General features: G+C 36.2%; 1 protein-coding gene across 1 annotated transcript in view; it reads right to left on the bottom strand.

Annotated features, from left to right (window-relative positions):
- Nucleotides 1–21,397, bottom strand: part of SUCLG2 (succinate-CoA ligase GDP-forming subunit beta) — a 131,707-nt gene that overhangs the window by 88,706 nt on the left and 21,604 nt on the right. Inside the window, exon 2 of the mRNA XM_056335399.1 lies at nt 16,121–16,262. Within this exon, the coding sequence (XP_056191374.1) occupies nt 16,121–16,262 (142 nt within the window). The remainder of the gene's footprint in view (nt 1–16,120; nt 16,263–21,397) is intronic.

Genomic DNA, 21,397 nt, shown 5'->3' with positions numbered 1-21,397 from the left:
AGATAACAAATGCACTTCGTAAAAGGTCTTCCAAGTTGTTTTCCAGTTTGGGGTGGGTTTTTGTTTGTGTGTTTTAAAGAAAGTTTTCACACTCCTCCGTTCTGTTTTTCCTGCTGACTTTAATCTCCTCCTTTTATTCATACAGGCTTATATTTACAAATCACATTTTATTTATTGAAGGTAAAAATATGATTCAATACAAAGCAGAAAAGTCTATGTCCATAAGTTTCTCTCCACAGTGACTGAAATTTGTTTTTATATGAAGATTCAAATATGTATTTGGCAAGGCATATAAGCAAGAATAAAAGGAATCTAACTGTACAAGGGACTTAATATTTTTTTCTCTTACATTACATAATGTGCTTTAAAAAAAAAAAGTGATAACTTTGGCCAGTTCTAATGAAGTATAATCAACGATAATTCTTTAAAACATAAGTATTCTGCAATGAGAAACCTGACCGATCTGAGAACTGTTGCCTATATTAGCACCGAAGAACTCCACAAAATTAATATAAAGTAGTATTTTTTCACTTTATATGCAGGTCACTTTTACTCCCAACATCATTGATTCAGAGGAAAAAAAAAATACCCTTGATTCTTCTGTAAATGTATTCTACTTGGAAAAATGCCTGTATGAAGCACACCAGGGAACAGGAGTGCAAGCAGCCCATATCACCTTTGCCTTTGTTTAGATTGTCAGTTTTTCCTTTTGATCTTTCTTTGCAGTTGAAGAACCAAAAATTGATTTTCCCAGTTGAACTAAAGTAGGAAAAGGACAATGTTTTATTTAAGATCCTTCACTCCTGCACATAAGCCCATTTCTTTCTTTATATATACAAAAGAAACTGTCTTTTTATTCCTCTAAAAAAAAAAAATATTTTCAAGTGAGGAACTCTCTCAGTGTACTGACTGTGGCTTCATAACAAAAGAGGAGGGGACATGTTTAAAAATCCCAAATATTGGCCTCCTGCAGAGGAGCACAGACACCTCATGAACCTTCTAGAGTTACAGGAGCTGAGCTTCAGGGAAGCAGCAGTCATACTTGTTAGGTGTCTGGGCTACTAGCAATGTTACACTCAAAATCTTGTTTACAGGCAAAGAGAAAGCACAGCTTACATATTTAGATATGTATAAAGCCAAGAATATATTGTAAGTATAACCATAATCTTAACAATCTAACAAAAAAAAATACTACAGTTACTTGTTATAGAACAAGAAAGAATACCCATATGTGAAAAATTTTCACTAATAATGCAGTTAAAATTGTTATACAACTATTTCCTAATTTCTATCCCTTTTTCTGGTGTTATGCTCAACCTTCCAGTACTGTTCTGGGTCCTAAGGTTGACATTTTAACTCTGGTCTAAGGCTGTAAGACCAAGTCATCACCATCTGGAGTCCTTTGTTGGGAGGAAAAATATGTTCATGTTGATCATTTCTCCTTCCTCACTCAAGGATCCACACACTTCTAAAACTTCCTCTTTTTTCCACTGGTCCAGGGTCACTCGAATTTACAATATACAGTGTTTTTTACGGATATTACATACCAGTTCTTCGTTTTCCTTGTTAACGCTAGAACTGTTTTATCTCACTCATAGTCTGCATTTCTTTAACTGACCGCTGGCGAGTTACTCCTAGCTGTGGGAACTCCCGCATCAAGCCTGTGCACTGCCTCTCCTCACCCCGTACCTGTACTCTCCTACATCACACCCTAAGCCTCCACTTCTCAAAGTCTCTTATTATACCAGGGCTGTATTTTTCCACTGCATTATTGCATTTCCTGTAAAACCACAGTGGCATTGTACAAAGATAACAAAAGTAAACCAAACTAGCCACAGATACCTGCTCAGTTAGAAAAAAATGCTGTTACAGCTAAACAAGTCAATCAGTTGCAAGCAGGTCAAGAAAAGTTCAGGTAGGGGAAGTCTGACAAGCCTCAGTCCTGAGGCTCTGCAAACTACAAAGCTGATGGCCTGTCGCTGGCAATAGCAATAACATATTACAGGGCCACCCAGTTACAGTGAGAAGCACTGGATTGTTATTTTTACTCACTTTACACAGTATTAATAAAATCTAAGTAAAACCAATAGAACAACTTTGCAAATCTCAGATGCTATGAGATCTTCCTGTGTCTCACTGAAGGCTTTCTAAAAATACAGTACCTTTTAAGAACAATCTTCAGTCAGAGAAAGCCATGACCCATAGAACAAAATAAATTATATTCCATTTCGTGCTTTCACATAATTTTTAAAGATAAACCTTATAACTTAAAAGTTTTGAAGTCTCCCCGTGCTCACCATGCAGCCAGTGAGCCCCTCAGACACCTTTCATCAGGTGATAATGCCATCTATCATCATCTTTGAATATAATAATCATCAAGTAAGAAATATTGTGTGCTCTAATAGGCAAATCATTAAATACAAATTTTAACTCACTGTGTGACCAAAGTTGTTGATTTAAGTAATTTCTTCAATTTTGGTCACACTTGCATTTCAGATTAAAGCATTGCTATTGGCAGAAAGAAAAGAAGTTCCCCAGCACCTACAGGTACCCGTGGTACTCATGGACCACAAATCTCCTCTGTTGTCTGCATAAATTCTTATTAAGTCCTTGAAGGAATCTGAGCTTACAAACTGCTGAACTGCTCTTAAACCTCACAGGAAAGCTGAGGACGCACACCCTCACAAATGCCCACTTAGAAGGACAAGAAGCTCCTGCCAACTACAGGCTTTCCAGTGCTTCCCTTGACTGCTCCAGTCTTTCTAATTCTCTTTTTCTGTGAACTTAGAAAGGCTTACACTGCTTTGCCCAAGCATTTCATTTGAATCAATTCTGCATTCGATTTGTCACATAGGATTTTGTTCAGAACACTTTGCTGGATAGCATACCAGATTCTGTCTAATTACAACCAAACAGTCTGTAGCGAGGCCGACCACTGTTAAGTTTAAATCCAAGGAACACAAACCGTGACTCTCCTTAAGATATACAATTACCTTTTGAGAACTTGCAAGGAGGAGGGAGGACACATAAGACAACCAAATTCTAGTATCCGATAAGGCAGTTTTTAGTTGGTTAAAAGATAAGACAGCATTATATACACTTACATACAGTAGGCATGTAACACAAGTCTCCATTATTAGTGGTGCTGAACTGGTTATTTAGAAGCCTACATGCCTTCCTCATACAATAGCCCGTCTGGTGCACAGCCTTCCTAGTCCTTTGAGGGAATACAAACATCCTACTCACCAGTTCTAACAGCTTAGCATTTATATCTCAAGCTCCAATCACTACCTTAGCAGCAAAGATGTAACTATCTACATTATAATTAGACTTGTTTTTCAGGTTTTATAATATTAAATAAGCCTAGAAAAATGAATCTAAAAGGAACAGAGAGGCATTAGCCTTTGGTTTGGCAGTCAGCATTTACAGGAAAAGATGCATCTCAATACGATGTTGAAATCAGCAAAGCTGTTTCACTTAGGCTTACTACAAGAGGAGCAATGAGAGGGATTTTGCAGGTAGGCATTACGCTTGGAACTTGAATTCTACATATTTCAATGAAATTGCACACTCTAAGAATCACGAGTGAGCAGTCGTATCAAACTGCGGAATTTGGAGCTTTCTCAATTACTGACATATAAAAGGGATTTTTCTGGGTAAAAATGTAAAATCGGAATAACTGTGTTCGCAAAGAAAGAGAACGTACAGCTGATTTCGGTGTTTTGAACCTATAAAGGGACTAACATAATAGGTGAGACAGTACATCCCAAATGTTTACATTGTTTATGCAGAGTGCTGTTCAGCGGCCTCTCGGCTTCAGATGGGCAGGACTGTGAATCCAATCTGTGTTGAACTTTTCAGATGATCATATCTGTACCCCAGCTTTATAACCATGGTCCAGCTCAGAGTTTGTAGGTTCAGCTAGTCTGTTGTTTAAATGACAAATATGTGACCTAAGCACCATCCCACTGGCCCCTCCTATGAATCCTCAAGAAGAGATGCTCTCTCTGACATCCCAACAACTGTTGAGAACTGATGAATATTTCATTAAGTTAAGGTCAGCAAGTTGCTTTACCACATTGGAAAACTCACTTCTCATCTCCTGTGCAGTCACTTAATCATGTCTGCCTGCTTTACAAATTAGAAGAGGTAACTGCTGAAAATAATGCTTCAGCAGATTATTCCTTTTCTCTAGGCTGCAGAACATAGTTCTAGATCTTATTGAAGTGTCAGGTATAGAATAGGGCAATTTTTCTTTAAAAGGCAACATTTTTGTGTGATGTTTTGTTCATGCTTCTCCCATCTCTTCCATTCCCCCTTTCTCACACTGAGGTCAACTTCAGGACTTACAGCTGAAGCAGTATAAATTACATCTGTGTAAATAATAGTCACAGTTAACTCTCCAAAAGTCTCTTGTGGTATAATATACCTAATAAGATGCAAAATAAGAGGGATCTAAACAGCTACAACAATCCAGAGAGAGACAAGAAAGCATATAATTAACGTTGCCCTACCTGCTGTTAACTGCACTAATTGTATTCCTTTCTGAGCGACTGACAAGTATCACATTGTATAGACGTCTTTGGTGACACGCAACTCCTATTAAATTACCTCTGCACTTTAGCCTTTAAAAATCTCTCTAGTATTTAAGTTGACTAGTTTATTTCATTTCCTCATTGGCCTAGAGTTTTCTGAAGGAATGCTTACCACAGCCTATGGAAGCACATACATATCGCTATTTCCAAGGTACTAAATGTCAAAAACTCAGTGTAAAAAACAGCCATAAATCAGAACTCATAACATTAAAATTGTTAAAACAGACACAAAGCTGAATAGACTGCAAAGACACAGGACTCTCATTTGGAAACCAACAACATAAAACATGAAAATACATGAAAATTTTTCACCTTAAAATTGTAAAATAACTTTTCCGTACAAAAGCATTTTTAAGCATCTAACTTAGATGTTTCTTTGATCTATAAGAAGCTAAATAAATACTATCTGCATATGCACTTCAAATAGGAATGTCACTCAAGAGATAAAAATAAGCAAGTTATTTATAGCACACATTAATCACCATATTTAAATGGCAGATTACCTAACGGCATGAGACATAAGCCTGTATTTGTAGGGGGAGAAGTTTTATAAGAATAGTTTTTTCTAAGATAGTTAAATTTGCAGTAATCAGCCTCAACTGTCTCTTGTTCCACTTTTACTCCAACACATCCAAAACAAAAGCTGTATTACACCGAAGATAAGAAATGGGAAATCAACCACACTGAACATTAATGAGCTCAAACAAAAACCTGTGTAAAAGATTTATCTGCGGTAACGAGAACAAGATGGGGTTTTGGACATGCTGACACAGTGTCAGGGTCATTATGACAATCTTCAGTGGAGCACAGCACTCATACACACTAGGACAACTACTACTAGAACACACAGATGAATAACTGGAGGAATAGAGGGATAAGACTTGGCAGGGAGTAGAGGGAAGTGCAGTGCAGCAGTGGTGAATCTTCCCAGTGACTTTACATCGTTAACTATTAATACAGTAAACTTCTCATGGCTGCCTTTCCTTCCACTTTCTGCAAAAATCCTGAGGCTGTTCTTAAGCATTTAGAACAATAAATATATTTAAGATTTATAGCCTGAAGTTTGGCCCTATTTATCTTATTCAGGTGAGCAGTCGAAGTAAGCCCAGGGGAGGTGCAAGAAAAATGTTCTCCTTCACAAAGACGCAAGAAACAATAGCCAACTTTAACTGTAGGACAGGGCAGAATATACCACATATAGGTAAAACTGTCAACTGCAGATTTTTCTTAATAAAAAAAAAAAAATCACTTAAAATAAGAGCATAGCTAACTTCTGGAACTAACCTGAACATGATTCTTCCCAAATGTTTTTTGTGATGACATTCTCAAGGGTTAGTCTCTCATTTTAAATATACTGGCATGCAGGAAGTCAGATAATATCTCCCAATTGAATCCAGCAGGGTTACAAAGACACGTTTCATATTCATAAGTGTGTTGAAATATTTTACTTTTCTTAAAACTGCAAATATTTGAAGAAATGTAGATAAACATATTTTAAATTCACAGCACTTTCTCAAATATGAAGTAGCAGATTAACGAAATGTCAGAACATCCTCAGCTTCAAAAACTGCTCTACCATTCTAGGTAGAGATTATCTACCCAAAAAAATAATAATCATAGCCTCTTATGATCATACTCCCCAACTGCTCATGTATTCAGAATATCAGCTTGTAAATTGCTACCATCTTTAAAGATAAAACAAGCTCTCGCAAGTTATACTAACCTTTGCAAAATACCAGTTAAGATTACTTCATAGAATGGAGGAGGTGGAGGGAGGAAAAGAGGGGAAGGGAGTCACGGTATGGAGGCTGTATGCTGTGTGCTCTCTGAGCTTTATACAAGTTGAAAGGCCAGCTGTGAGTGAAGATTTCTGGTTTGGTTCAAAACCACGTGCTTTTAGAGCAAATGTACAAGCCAATACCCGTACACGTCAATCACAGCCCATCCTAAACCACCACCTATTCCATAAAGACAAAAGGTATAACAAATTTGACGGAAACAATTGACAGATTAGAAAAAATAATGCAACTTCCTCAATTGAATTATACACAGAAAGTGGTTAGCTAACAATAGTACCTTCCTGCTGTACCCTGCATCACCTGGGGGACACTAGTGGAGATCAGGGAAATTATGACAGTATCAAAGCAGGGCAACAACCAGAACTGTTGTTTTAAACACTCAACAAAAGAAATCATAAAAGACGGAGCAATAATTCAGAGTTCAGCTGAAGAAAAGCATCTGAGTAAGAGCTGCTTTTTCAGCATAAGATTAACTATTAATTTGCAGGAACTTATCACTACTCAGAACTTCACTGTTTTAGTTTCCCAGTTTTAGTCTCTAAATCTAGCCCAGTTCCTCCTGTTCTTTTCCATGTGAATTACCTGAGGCCTGACCACAAAATGCAAGTTTGTCTCCATACATCTAGGAGCGACGAGGGAGTAACCAGAGCTAATGTCATATTTCCCCCCTTTGCAGATGAAGTTGAAACCTCAAATAAAATCACTTTCAAGGATAAAAATGTTCATGGTATGGAGGAGGGAACAGATTATATATTTCTTTCAAGAAATTACTACCAAACTACCAACCACCTGAAATAATTTTGCTAGTAAATACCTAACAGATATTACAAAAAAGGGCTAATTAACTACCCTTATATCTAGATTGCCATCATTCCACTCTTAGATTTTATACTAACTCAATTCAACATGATTTTGCTACTAGTACTTCCATGAAAAAGTTTAAGAACCCCACACCCCACATTTTACAGGCATAAGCATCAATTATGCATTTGACACCTTGACACAAGAGATTATATACTGAGACTGATCACGATGACGATGCAGCCCTACATAGTGCAGATCCATCAATCTCAGAAGCTTTGTCATCTCATTTCAAGTTTCTAACTAATAAACACCATTTCAAAATTATTACCTAAAATACTTCTTTTGCTGACGGTTTATACCATGTAAAGCAAAGATGTACAATTCTTGTGATCACAGTCACCGCGAAGTTCACACCACCAATACAGCCATAGTAATGAGGCTCAGGAAGGAAAAACTACAGACTGCCAGCTGGGAAGCTGATCCTTTTTGTCACAAGTTAAACCCACAATATTTGCAGGAGTTGTTATGAAAAATGCACTAAGCTATGGTAACTATCAGCACACAGATTTCTTTTAAATAAATACATAAATCAGGCTTCGCAGGAAATAAGAGAAGAATTCTCAAGTGGAAGTGACACATGGCCTCTGGGCAATAACCCTTATTTTATACCTTGTCCTATATAGTTTGGAAAATACAAGTGCCAACTAAATGATTGTTCAAATAAGCTGCTATTTCTTTCAACAGTGCTGTATTTTATATGAAACAAAATATTTGGATACAGTTTTTCCTTTGAAATGCATGCAGTCAGTGATGGCAGAACCCTAAAAAGACAGCACAATTCATTTATCTTCCATCAGGAATGGACATTCCCAGAAAGGTACACACTGTGGCATTCAGATAAAACCAGCAGCAATAAATACAGGAATACAGGTGATTTGGAAAAAAAAACCCAAAAAAACCCCAAAAAACTATTCAGTGTCACAGATGGATTTTTACAAGCCGGGTTTACAAATTAAAACCAAAGCAAATGCTTTATCACATACATTCCAATGCAAGCCAGAGGAACAAACAAGGAGAAACAAAAAACAGGAAAGAAAGAAATTCTGTTTCAGTAATCGCTCCCCAAATATTTAGAAGCAGATGAGCATCCAGAGAGTGTAGAAGGTGTGATTTCTTTCCCTTACGCAGCTGCTAGTACTGCAGAGAAAACAACACTGTTTAGTGTTTCATACCTTATACGTAAAGTGTGTCTAATGGTTCTGATTTTATGCATAAAAAATTGAAAATTTCATGCAGCTGCTTCTCAATTATACATCTGGTTATTGTTTTGCAGCTGCAAAACTACCTTGAAGACCTATAAAATATGGTGTGACAAGTTTGGAATAAATACCAGCAGTCATCTTGTACCTTCCTTGTGAAATTATGCATTTTTTACCAACTGTTAAAATTCCTGAATCAAGAGCTACGGTTTCTGTCACTGCCTTCTTTTATAAACAAAAATCCCCTAATATATTTAACACAACTGAAATTTGTAAATGACCACTTTCTATGGCACATATTAAACATAAAATTCAGCACCCCATTTCTAGAGTATTTTTTACTTTGTGTTGTTACTTCCAAGTAGCTATTTTGGTAATTTGATCAGAAATCCAACACACAGAACAATAAGTCACCACAACATTAGTGTCAAACATCTGAAATGAGATTTTGATTTGTTACCCCCCTAGCCATTACTCATATTACTATAAATCTATTGAATATGAAGACATTTGGTGACGAAGAATGGTTATAAAATACCCAACTATTGTAAGCAGTCTCAAGCTTGCATTTACTGACTCACACTCAGCATGTAATTTTCTAACAAAGGGAACAGACAAGAAAAACAAAACAGTTTTATCTTTCATAACAATGCATTTGAAATTAACTATTTCTGTAATTCCTCATGAAATAGAGGGTCTTTTGAAAAATTTCCATCTCTAAAATATTTCAAAAGCGAACATTTGTAATTTCACTTGAAGCAAAAAGGTTCAACTTGAAACAACACAATATCCAGTGGCAAGCTCTGACAAAATCTTTTATTAATTGTTTCAAAAAGAATAAACCTCAAAATCACAGTTAGGGAGGCTGGAAGTTTTTCTGCCTGTTTTTCTGGCATGCAGAACGCAACACATGTGGCCATTACCAATAAATGCGTGTGTTTTTAGACAGCTGCCCATTTTTCACACAGGTGCCAAGGGCTTACGTGGAAAAATGTTGCTAAGCTGAAGAGGGGGAATAAGGCACGCAGTAAAGCTAAGCGAGAGACCCCTTGCAGGGTTACCAGGATAATGCACTGCTTAAGTACTGCTGCGCTTAAAATTTTGCCAATTTTCAGCAGCCTTGGTGAAATAAAGTTTCTTACCACAAATCACAGAGGCAGTAGGGAAGCGAGGGAGAAGGAGAACAAGCAGGAATTACAAGATTCAAAATGAACCAAACAGAACACGTACACAAAGAGGAGAAAATGGTACGATTTTAGGGCTCATGTCCAGGGAGAAAGGTCCTGCCACACAGCAGTACAAACACCCATTGTATATGAAATCCTCAAATGCAAACCCTAATTCCACCTTAATTGTGCCTCAGTGTGGTCTGGCTTCCAAGACAGATTAAGTTAAAGCACTTAAAAGCAATGAGAGAGCAAATGAAGAAGGTCCATCAGGAGACCTGTAGCACCTATCAAATAGGTACTATACTCCAGCTTTGCACTGTAGCTGTATCGCAGCAAATTTGCCACAACTTTCTAACAAAATCGCTAGTAAAGCAGGTTTCAGTAAACATAACCCTTTAACATCTTTCTTAACTCCTCTGATTTTTCCATGACTGACTTTTTCATTTAGTAGATAGGGTAAATAAATTGGACCACTGACATATTGATTACTAAGGTTTTAACAAAAAATTACTTTAAATAACTGTAACAAACAAGGCATTCCCTTCATAACTTTTCCTCTATTGTTTTCATCATTTGCAGACATGAGTGAGATTTTTAAAATTTTTGGCACAACAATTTGGATATTTTTTTCACAAAATCAAACCATTTCAAAGTGGACAAATCTAGGAAAAATATTATTTGAACAGTTAGCAATGATTGTTTTCTGATCATACACAGAAACATTAATTTCTATGGCCGCTATTGTTAAGTAAATAGTGGTCTCAGCAAAGCACTTGAACAAGCACAAAAGTACACATACAAAGATACAGTGGCTTTTAGCAGGACAGAACAGCTACATAATTGTTGTGAGTAGGGCCCGATATAACTGACTAGCACAAAAATGGAAGCGGCTTTTCTCAATCAGAACTTACAAGGTAGAAGATGGCATTGGGAAGAAACAAGAGAAAATGGATACAATGAGGAAAGGCTCTAAAAGCAACAGGAAACGAACAAGGGACAGGAGGAGACTAAAACCACAGACAACGGCAAATTTTGTGGCGCTTTCAAATGGATGCATTCAGGAGGTGCCTATGAAGCCTGGGAGTAACAGAGCATTAGCGGGTCCTTCCTGTAATTGAGTAGTTGCAGCAGAATGCAGATAGGCTCTAGTCTTAAGATTTCACCACTTGGAGAAGGCAAAATCCATGAACTGAAAACCTGCTAAAACTGCAAGGAGAAACTCACGCTCAGTAATGCTCAAAAATGCTCAAAGGCAGCTCCACTACCACTAGTTCTCTATTAAATTTAAAAGACTGTTTTCTAAATACGTACCCATTTGAGAATAGAATCATATTAGTCAATAACTTATAACATTATTTTGCCTGAAAGGATAGTTTCAGAAAGCCATAATTTAAGTATAAGGAACTTTAATAAAAGCTGTTAAGAGAAAGTAAGAGGACTTATGGGAGAGCTGTTCCTTAGCAGCAAGCAATTCTTTGCGTACAGCTCCATCAAACACTATTCTGCAACGTGTGATTTTTCAACATATGCAGAGAAGCGTAACCTAAGTGGTCTAAAAAATAATTAGTTGTAACGACTAAGTACATAGGGGTTTTTGAGAAATAACTCATTACGCACAGGTGAAAAAATATTACCACACAGTGAACCATACAATGGCAAGAAATACGGAAATCACAGAAATGCTGAAGGAAGCAATTCCTCTCCTACTTACCCTGATGGAGAGAAGCAAGGCAATTAAATCATGTAAGCAAAGTACATGATGACAGTAAAAAAAGATCAGTCAACAAACTCAAAGATCGAGGAGTAAATTAGCTACTTAAATACAGCTTGAACAACAGAGGGCTGGTCTGTACAGGACACTCATAGAAAGCTCTTCCTGGTATAACAAAAAAGAACCTAAATTCACATTTCTAATATCATCAGAAATGCCAGGTTCAAGGATCTTTTTCATTTTTCCTAACATAAAAGCTTAGCTTAAACGCAGACAGCATTATCACCAACAATTTCTTCATAATCTATACAAAAACGACATTACCAAGGTAAAGATCAATTTTTGATCCCTTCTAAACTTAAATTATGTTCAGGTGGTGTTCCCAACTTGTACTGGAAAGATGAACTTTCAGATAAGGGATCTATGACAGCATCTGAAGATGCAGCCTTTCATCTAAATGAAACATAGCCAAGGGAAAAAAGCCCAGCAGGCTGAGATAGGAAGGAGACTGCTGATCACATGTCTGAGAACTCTTACAATATTCTGAAAAATGGTGAATAATAGGTGACAGGTAAATGACCTCATGGAAAGAGGCTTCAATAAACCTCTTCTGTTCTTTATAAAATACATGTTTACCTCTCCAGCCTGATACAAAAAGCATGCCTTCCGTCCAAAGCCAAATTTTATGAGTTCTCTCATGCATAAGGCAATAGAAATAGGACACGCAGAGACTATATTTTGTTATACATTTTTAAAAGAAGAGTGAATAAAAAGCCTTGCACTCAATTCAATTGCATTTCTCTGTGATAGAGTGTGAACACTGCACCTGACTGATTCCTAAATGTAATGAAACACTCTAAGTGGCAACAGGCAGCACTCTATTGCTTTTGTTAAAAATCAGAAAAAGAAATGCATGCCAAGCTTCCAGCATTGATTTAGGATTGTCAGCATTTTCCACCACCTCTAAGTTCTCCACTGATTCAAAGAGCCAATTGACAGTACATAGTAACACCCTTTGGCATAATTATAATCCCTCTCAGCTTTGTCCACCTACTAGTTTAAAATGATGGTTCCCTTAACAACTTCTCCATCAGGCAGAACACAAAGAACGGTGCCTGAGCTGAAGCAGACTCAAGGGCCTCTCGTGGAGAAGGCTAGAGAAAACGATGGACCCTGAAATGACACACGGCGCATCTGCCCGATACAAGCAATGAAAATGTGCACACCCTGATAGCGTGGGTATATGTATGCATATACAAGGATTTTTTCCTTCTATCAGTACTACGGTATGAGGTGGGGGAAAAAAATAGCAAGAAAGGAAATGCCTTCTCTGGCTAAACAAGCCCATATTAACATACCACCGCATTAAATGAGAATCAGATCAGAAGAGTTGTGAGTTAATGCAGGAACAACCAGATGATCTTTTATTTCCGACAAAAACACAGCTCCCAAATATTTCACTTTGTTCTGTTAAATAGCTGCACTAGAACAGTAAAACTTGTTTACAGGTTGTGTTTCTTCAGATGGCAGATCAAGCAATGTCACACTGTTGTAGCAAAACAACACAACGGCTTTTTCTTCCCTCTCTTGAAAACCCAGGAATTTTAACATGAAACAGAAAACCGTGTTTGACTGCATTTCTTGGTATGCTGTAAATACTGCCTTCTCTGTAAGACTTACACCTGAAAATTGCTTAGCACGTAGAAGGCAATGAATTCCTTGGGGCCTAATTCTGTATTCCTTATTGTGTACAACTTCTTTTGAAGTCAACATTAGTGACTTTTTAATTTTCTCCACATCTGCCATTCTTATCTTAGGAGAAAAAACCCCAATCCTTTAATTCTATTAAAAATTCCTTGTAGACTGCCTTTTGTGCTGTTGGTAAGTTTTGAAAATCTTTGAGAAAATTAACATTCAGCGTATTCAGTGTACACATTAATAAAAATAGAGAGAGCAACAGAGAAAATGAGCAAACTATAACAAAACTGCTGATACTTGATAAAGGCAAACCCTTTCAAGAACACAGGCATTAACACCTTCCTGACAAGTGAAGACAGCAGCAAAAATTATCTAATCCCATCTCTTTCCATTGCATTAACAGGAAAACCAACAACAGCAAAATTGGTGACCACAGCCACTGCAGCAGTACAGACAGCTCTGTCAAGCATGTAGTATTTGATGAAACTGTGAAATTAATTTGTGAATACGTGACTTCACAAAGACTTCCGTGTCAGGAATTTCAATCTCCTTACCTGTACCCCTTCATCACACACACAGACCCATGTGAGTGATGCAATGCTGTTAAGATTCAAGAAAAACTACTGTTTCTCCTGTATTCAAGATAACATGCCTATAGAAAGAACGTCCTTTTACAAGAAAAATACTGAACCTTTGCCCTTCAAGTTTTGATAACTTTGTTCTATTTTTATCTTCAAAATATGTTAGCACATATCTTTTCTTGTTCACAGAAGCAAAAGTTAAAGACAACTGCAATGTGGTATACAGTGTCTAAACTAGCAGATTTTTGAGCAGGACTTGGCAAGGGTGACTGACCTCTCCTTTCACCATTTTTTACTGCAGAATGCCTGTCTAACAAGAATATCCCAAAGCCACCTCCAATATGTTATTTTATTTTGGAATTTTTTGTGCCTCCGGTAGGATTAAGCTTTTCGTTTTGATTGAAACTTTTTACTTTGTGTGGTTGTATATTCAGAACATGGCAGGTCATATCAAATTGTGCAGATAAACCTGAGTGACAGAGATACTACTAGTCTGAAGGATCATAAAGAAGATAAATCTGATGAAATCTTGGAACAACAACTTGCTGTTCTTGATACTTATTTTTCAAAGTGCATGTTAGAAGTACAACGACAGCACGCTACCAGAATAACTATGAGGATGTTGTTAATTATTTAATGGATCAATGGAGTGTCAATCATTTCAACATAAAATAGCTTCCAGACTATAAACCACAATTCTTTAATGCCCAGTAATGCACCCTGGTTGAATGCAATTACATTAAAATGAAAAGGTAACAACTTATTTTTGAAGTGTTAACAAGCCAACCCAGTTAAAATACATACAATTTATGTGATAAAGTTTCATTAGCATATAATTTTTTGTATGAGATTTTACTTTTGATTATTGAAATTTCAACCTTTTCTTTTTCTTTTTTTTTTTTTTTTACTAGGCCAATATTTCCATGATTTGCAAAGCAAGCAAGCTACAGAAGTTATTTAAAATAAATCTGGCATCATAAAACAGAAGAGGTTCACTGCCTTTAATGGAGTAATTTATTTCTCCAAATAGTTATAGAGATCGAGAATAGTAATAGTTATTGGATAGACCGATCCATTTATGAGTTCAATCATGAAGAGGACAGTTTAAGTGCTGTAAGATTTGTTAAATACCTGCCACAGCTTCAGTTAGCATTTCCTGAGTTTCTCAGACATCCAGACAAGAGAAAACCCTCCAATTTTATGACCTTTGCTTTGCATCAGCATTTTTCATTTTGCACTGACAAATGACCATAACAGTTGCATTTAATGTTTTTGTTTCAAATATATTATCAAATGTACTGGCTGCCATAAGAAGGTTCTGATTACTGAAAAATACATCACCTGAAGAAAGTTACAGAGATTTAGCAAGCCATTATGCTAATGCTATTCAGCTACTTGAGGTCTGATGAGATCTTTGATATAAGTTGTGTTAATTTACTTTCCAGTGTGCAAATCTAAAATGCATTCAACTAAGTGGTTTGTGCATTATGTAAAGCATAAAACAAAAAAACTTCCTGTTACTGCATAATTACACTACAACAAAGTCTGGCCTCTGGCATTTTGATGTGTGATATATTAATATTAACAAAAGCTAAATGAAAAGAGGAAAACTATGCAAAGTACTATTAACTCTAAAAAGTAGAAAACGTCTTTCAGAGTTAGAAATGGGTGACAAATGTACTAAAACGCATTTCGTTTTGAGAGAAAAGGTATTCCAACTATTAATTTCTGACCCACAATATCATCTTATGTTCACCACGCTAAAATCAGGGTGTTGTCAAGAGAACCAAAATGAAGTTCCAGAAGCATGGTCTTCTCTCCCAGCCACTGTCAAGCTCTTTAGTGACTGATGATAGGTAACAACTCACCTTTCTTTTCTCTCCATATGGACAAACATACATGTGAACAAATATACACGTGCATAATTCTCTCATACATATTTTATTCCTTCGTAGAATCATAGAACAGTTGAGGTTGCAAGGACCTTTGGAGATTGTCTAGTCCAACCCACCAGCTCAAAGCAGGGTCAGCAAAAGTGGACTGTGTCCAGAATATCTTTTAAAATGGAAAGTCCACAATTATATTTTTTTTTTCTCCTTTGCTTTTTTAATAGAGGTTTGGGGGTTTTTAAACCAGCTTTTTACACAGGTTCATTTACTTCAGTTCCTTAAGTTACATCAGGTATACAGCAACAAAAAAATTTCCTCAGCAACCATTCATGATGTTACTCTGAATTTTGAATTATTCAAAATTATATGAAAAATGTTAATTAAAGACTTCATGTCACATGCTGCATACAAAAAATTTAGAAACTAAGTTTTATATGTTGCTGTTACAAATTGTTGTTCACATATGAAATTAAGCATATATTTATGGCCTGGATAATATACCAAACCTTTTCAATAAGGCTCAATTTGAAGATTATGTATAACCTATTAGAAAGCAATTTATTTTCCAGATTGCTATCTGGTGAAGCAGATGACTCTCATTATCAGTCAACTTACTTAGTCTCTGAGCAGCCTGCAGGGCATCATTTGCAGAATCGGCCACGAAGAATCTCTGAACTGTAACCCCATGGTCTGCCATTATTTTTTTGCTTTGGTATTCCTGCAAGTTCAGCCATCGTCTAGGGGTTAATTGAACAGCCTGGAAAAACAAGAGGGGAAAATAACATAATGCTCATTAAGAACAGTTCATGAGACAGCCAACTGAGCTCTTCCACCTTATAGTTATCTCAAACCAGCAGTTAAACAACACTGTTTCAGCGAAAAGGTAAAATATGTATTGATTTACCTAAGTGCCTTTTCTTAACATTTGTGCATCCAAAGTACTCTGAAAGCTAGACATACTTTTTAAAAGGTGCCTAAGGCTCACTGGGTGATCTTGGCTAGACAAAATATCTTGCATTAGATATTGATGCAGATTGGTAAACTTGGCTTGAACTCTAAAGTCTATTTACATTTCTATGTTATCCTACTCTATAAAAATATTAACAGACTGTTACCTTAAAACAAATTCATTGCTTGATATTAAATGCCTTTATTTACACTAAATTTTATATAATTATTCCCTAGAAAATTATTTCTACTGATTCCATGCATTTATTGCACCATATCTGAGAAGAAAAAAAACTGATATGGAATTAGCATCATCTCAAAGGAAACTATATACTAATATATGTATTTTCAGTAGTCTGTTACCTGTGCTTAGTTGGTTGCACTTCTAAGAATATTTTGTTGAGGATGCTAGCACAACCACATCAGCCATGCAAGGCCAACAACAGTTGAAGAATAATTTAATTTCCGTTCTCAACATGCCAGTTTAGATGCTTGCATGTGCATGCGTATATACATATATGTGTATATATATATATATATATAAAATGGATACAAAGATTTGGCAACCTTACACACACAAAGACATCACCTTTGCTTGTCTTGGCGGTAAACATGGAGTAGACACTATAAAAGTCACAGGATCATTACTGAATGATTTCAAGAAAGGACACATTCTCCACACAGGATAATTTTTTACAGACAAAAGCAATAATTAAGGAGCTGTCACTGACTCCTAGCGTATAATGGCAAAAGTGGAGCTGACTCCTGGCAGTGGCATAATCCCATTTTGTACCAACAAAAGATGGTCTCCCCACATGGAGAGACAAACCGTTGTCCTACTGGCAGACAGCCCACAATCAATTCTTGCTTTCTGTTGAAGTAAGGAGCACAGTATGCAAGCTAGCACTATATATTTAGATATGTTTGCCAAAGAGGATTATTTACTACAGTCATACTTTGATCTCTAACAGCACGATAAAAAATATTGTCCTAATGCAACTTTACACTGAAAACAAAAAAAACCCCATGCTAAAGTCTTTCAATAATACATACCCTTTGCACATTATACTGGAGTTTTAGATGCTGTGTTGTATCAAAAGCAAACCTCAGTCTGTTCCTGTTTGCTTTGAAACATAGCACAGAAGATTGATGCATAAAGAAAATACAAACCCCATCTTTTACAGTATATAACCACATGTTTTCTGTAAAAGTGACTCCCACAGAACTTAAACAGTTACAAATAGCTCGGAATGACACATTTTAAATTCTTTTAACCATAACCTGGTTAACATATTTTAGAAGAATAAACCAACATATTGTCAGTACGCTCTCTGTCTACCTCTAATTCTAGGCATCATACAGGCACCTCACTATGTTTTATATTCCTCCATGTTATTCACAGACAAGATGTTATTACATTTACACAATGCCTTCAAATGTAGGGTCAAAATTTAAAGTGACTTTAATAATTGTTGATGTTTAATTTGTTTTTTTTTATTATAAATTCTCTGTTAGGCTCTAACAGCTATTATTTCATCATCATTTCCAGAAAGGGATTAACACTAGGAGCCAAGGGGGATCCTGAAGGTCAATTCTAGTCGCACATAAAAAAAGGCCAGAGATTTTCAACTAAAAGCTGATGCCACAAGCCCTTAGTTTCCATCAAGCTACAGAAAGCTTTTAGTGTGACTGGAGAAAATAACAGTTTTATCCCTGACAATCATTAAGCTTCTCTTTTTCACCGTTCCTCTAAAGACTACCTCATAATAACAATATTATTATTTTACGTATATCATCGTAATGAGGACTTCAGAATACATTATTATTGATACGTGCATAAAATCCATATATATACACCTACAGTAAAGAGAAGCATCACCTGAATCTGCACAGGTAGATGGGAGACTATTAATGTGTTATTTGAGCACTACCCTAAGACTAAAATACATTTCCAATGCACACACCACCACCCCCTTTCAGCTGTAGGCACTATCAAAAGAAAGAACATCCCAATCGTGATCAGAAGCTGACCACATTTGCAGAGGGAGTGAGGCAAGGAAGAAAAAACAATACACATCTCCATCTGACTAACTGGCTTTCAGCCATTCTGCTCTAGTTACAAGATATATCTAATGTGTGCGCTCCCCCCTCAAGGCCCAGAGCTACAGCAGGAGAATATCTACAAAGACATTTCTCAATCCATTTCCCTTGAGCAACAAGGAATTTACCAATCTGACTTTCAGGGTTCAGAAAAATAAGCTCACATCTTTAGTTAAAGTGGAATGATTTATACCAAAATGAACAAAACCATCAATTCTAATTTAAATCTGAAAGGAAGAAACCTTGATTTAAACAACTGTACTCAAATTCTGTGTTGGCACTTCCAGAAGAAAGGTTAATTCTCCTTAGCTGGAAGTTAATTTGAAACAAAGGATAATTCTATGCTTATTTTGACGGTGCTTTTTGCTCATCTGTTATATATTTACAAATCTTACAGATACAGTTCTTTACATCATATAATCTTGTATTTACTAGGAGCCAAAAGACTTTGGAGACATATGTCGATGCTATGTCTCCATTCTGTCAATGGACAGAATTAAATGCGAAAAAAAGGTATCAAAGTTGCCTGTATTAAATAGAAAGCTGAGTTAAAAGTTTTACCAAGAGAATAATTCCTTTGAAAGAACTGCTAAAGCAGTCCTAACCAAGAACTGTTCGCACAGAAAAACAGTCTGCAAACTTACAGTTAGTAAGCATGTACATTCATTTTTTCTCTCCTATATTATATGATTCTAACAGAGACCATCTTACTTAGTGCCAACAGAAGACTTTCAATCAAGACATACAACAAAAGACAAACTCCTGGTTGTGAGTGAACTACTCAATAAAGTGAATTAGTATAGCTTACCGCTGTATACAGGAGAACAATATATTTAAGAAACCAACTGTGACAAAGTCTGTATTAGAAGCTCTGAAGAGCAAGAAAGATGAAAAACTTGCTTTAAAGCACTTGCAGTATATACACCATATGTCTTGAGAAGAGCAGGCACAATAAAGCAGTCAAAAGAGATGAAATAAAGCAAACCCTTTGAATCTGTAAAGACGACTACTCTTTCAAGACTATCTTGAAAAACCAAGAGTTGCAAACATATGCATTTTAGGCTTAAGGGACAAAAAAAAAATAAAGATGACCACGGGATGTTAGAAATGTGAGTAAACAGATGACTCCCTGAACTAATTCCCAACTCAAAGATATTTCGGTTGCAATAAATGCATATCTTAAAAGGGACACCAATACAAATAATTAATTATAAAAATACAAGAATCTTAAAAATCCTTGCCAGATTAAGTTCCCAACTGCCCGAGATACATTTATACCAAGCCTTCATGAGAATTTGAGATGGGCTTCAAATAGCATAATTTTTTTGGGTGTCATAAATTTCCATGCATCTTACAGGTAAATGTATAACTGAGGCTGACCATAACAGTGCTACTGCACAAAGGTACAGCCTTGTAGACTACTGTCTATGCTGTCTTAAAGTTTTAAAAGAAAGCCACTTCCCATACCTAGCCTTCCATAGGCAGCCATAATCCACCCCTTTCCCCTGAAACTTATTAAGAGGACCCTTTAACACAGTACAGAACACAAGTCCAGTGTCACACGTCTTTGTATCATTTACTTTCCCATTCTGCAGCTCTGCTCTTGTCAACAATTTAATGGCTCTCAGGAGCATTGAACAACACTGCTAGATTCACCAGTGTGGTCCTGTCTCTCATGAAAGACTGATGAATTAAGTTGTAAATTACCATCAGAAAAATAATTTCAGTCTGAAAGGGTACATAAAAGGGTAACTAAAGCACAGAAAAGCAGAGGCAACCTTTTAAGAATTTCTGTTTGTTATTGAGTCTCACCACCTTCTATTCCCAGCTTGAATACTTTTATCTCCTCTTCCCACATCGTAGTCAGAAAACCATTCTGGAAAACACCGTACAACTCTCAGATCTTTCCATGCAGCTTTGTCTACAGTTGAAACACAGTATGTTCCAACAGTTTAAGATATATCTGTGTTTCATCTGTTTCTTTATTGCAAGGTTGTACTGGAGTACAAGGAGTACATTCTGTCACGCCAGCCTGTGAAGAAGAGACTGGAAATAGTACACAGACTCTAGTAAAACCTGACTCTCTATGTAACATCTCATGTTTCATCTTCATAAGATGACAACCAAGAACTAGAAAATCTTCCATCCGTGGCATTTTTCTGTTACCCTTAAGACATTTTTTTCTAACAGGAAGTTTTAAAACATCTTACTAAACTTACACACATTGTTATTACCTTAACCTTCAATATTAACTTCTGTCAAGTTCTGAACAGCCCAAAGAAGGGCTGTAGGTTTAAATACATCTTTCTAAACCTTTTTTTAGTGGTACTTTACTACTTAGCATGTAAGCTACAGTTGCTATAACAAAGAAAAACCTAAAATCACTCCAGTGAGCCTAAATGAAAACCCAGACTATGTTTTCGCAGAATGGAATAAAGGAAAACTGAAACTAAAGGATTTAGTCTTTTGAAAGCAAGCTCCTGTTAAAAGGCTAAAATAAATATTATTCATGACTCTGCTGAAGACTTCCAACAGACCTTATATTACTACAAGGAAAAAAAAAAGGCTTTCATATGAGCTCTTTATGTGTGTTGCGTATTGATATACACGTTGTAGATGGAAAGTAGCTCATTTGAGTTTCAGATATACCAGATAAAAGAAAAAACACACCTTTCAACTTAAATCACAAACAAGATTCAAGAATAAATCAGTTCATACAACTAAGAAAAACATCACTAGTAGCACATATTCACGTTTTTATATATATTTTTAAAAATAATAAAGTTTTAAAGAGGAATTAAATTCTTCCTAATAAGATATTTCTTAAGATTAGATTTCTAACGT

Source organism: Falco biarmicus, chromosome 4 (assembly GCF_023638135.1).
Source record: "Falco biarmicus isolate bFalBia1 chromosome 4, bFalBia1.pri, whole genome shotgun sequence".
In the NCBI taxonomy this organism is placed as follows: Eukaryota; Metazoa; Chordata; class Aves; order Falconiformes; family Falconidae; genus Falco; species Falco biarmicus.
The sequence above is the reverse complement of the archived record's forward strand: the minus strand, read 5'-3'. Positions and strand labels throughout refer to the sequence as shown.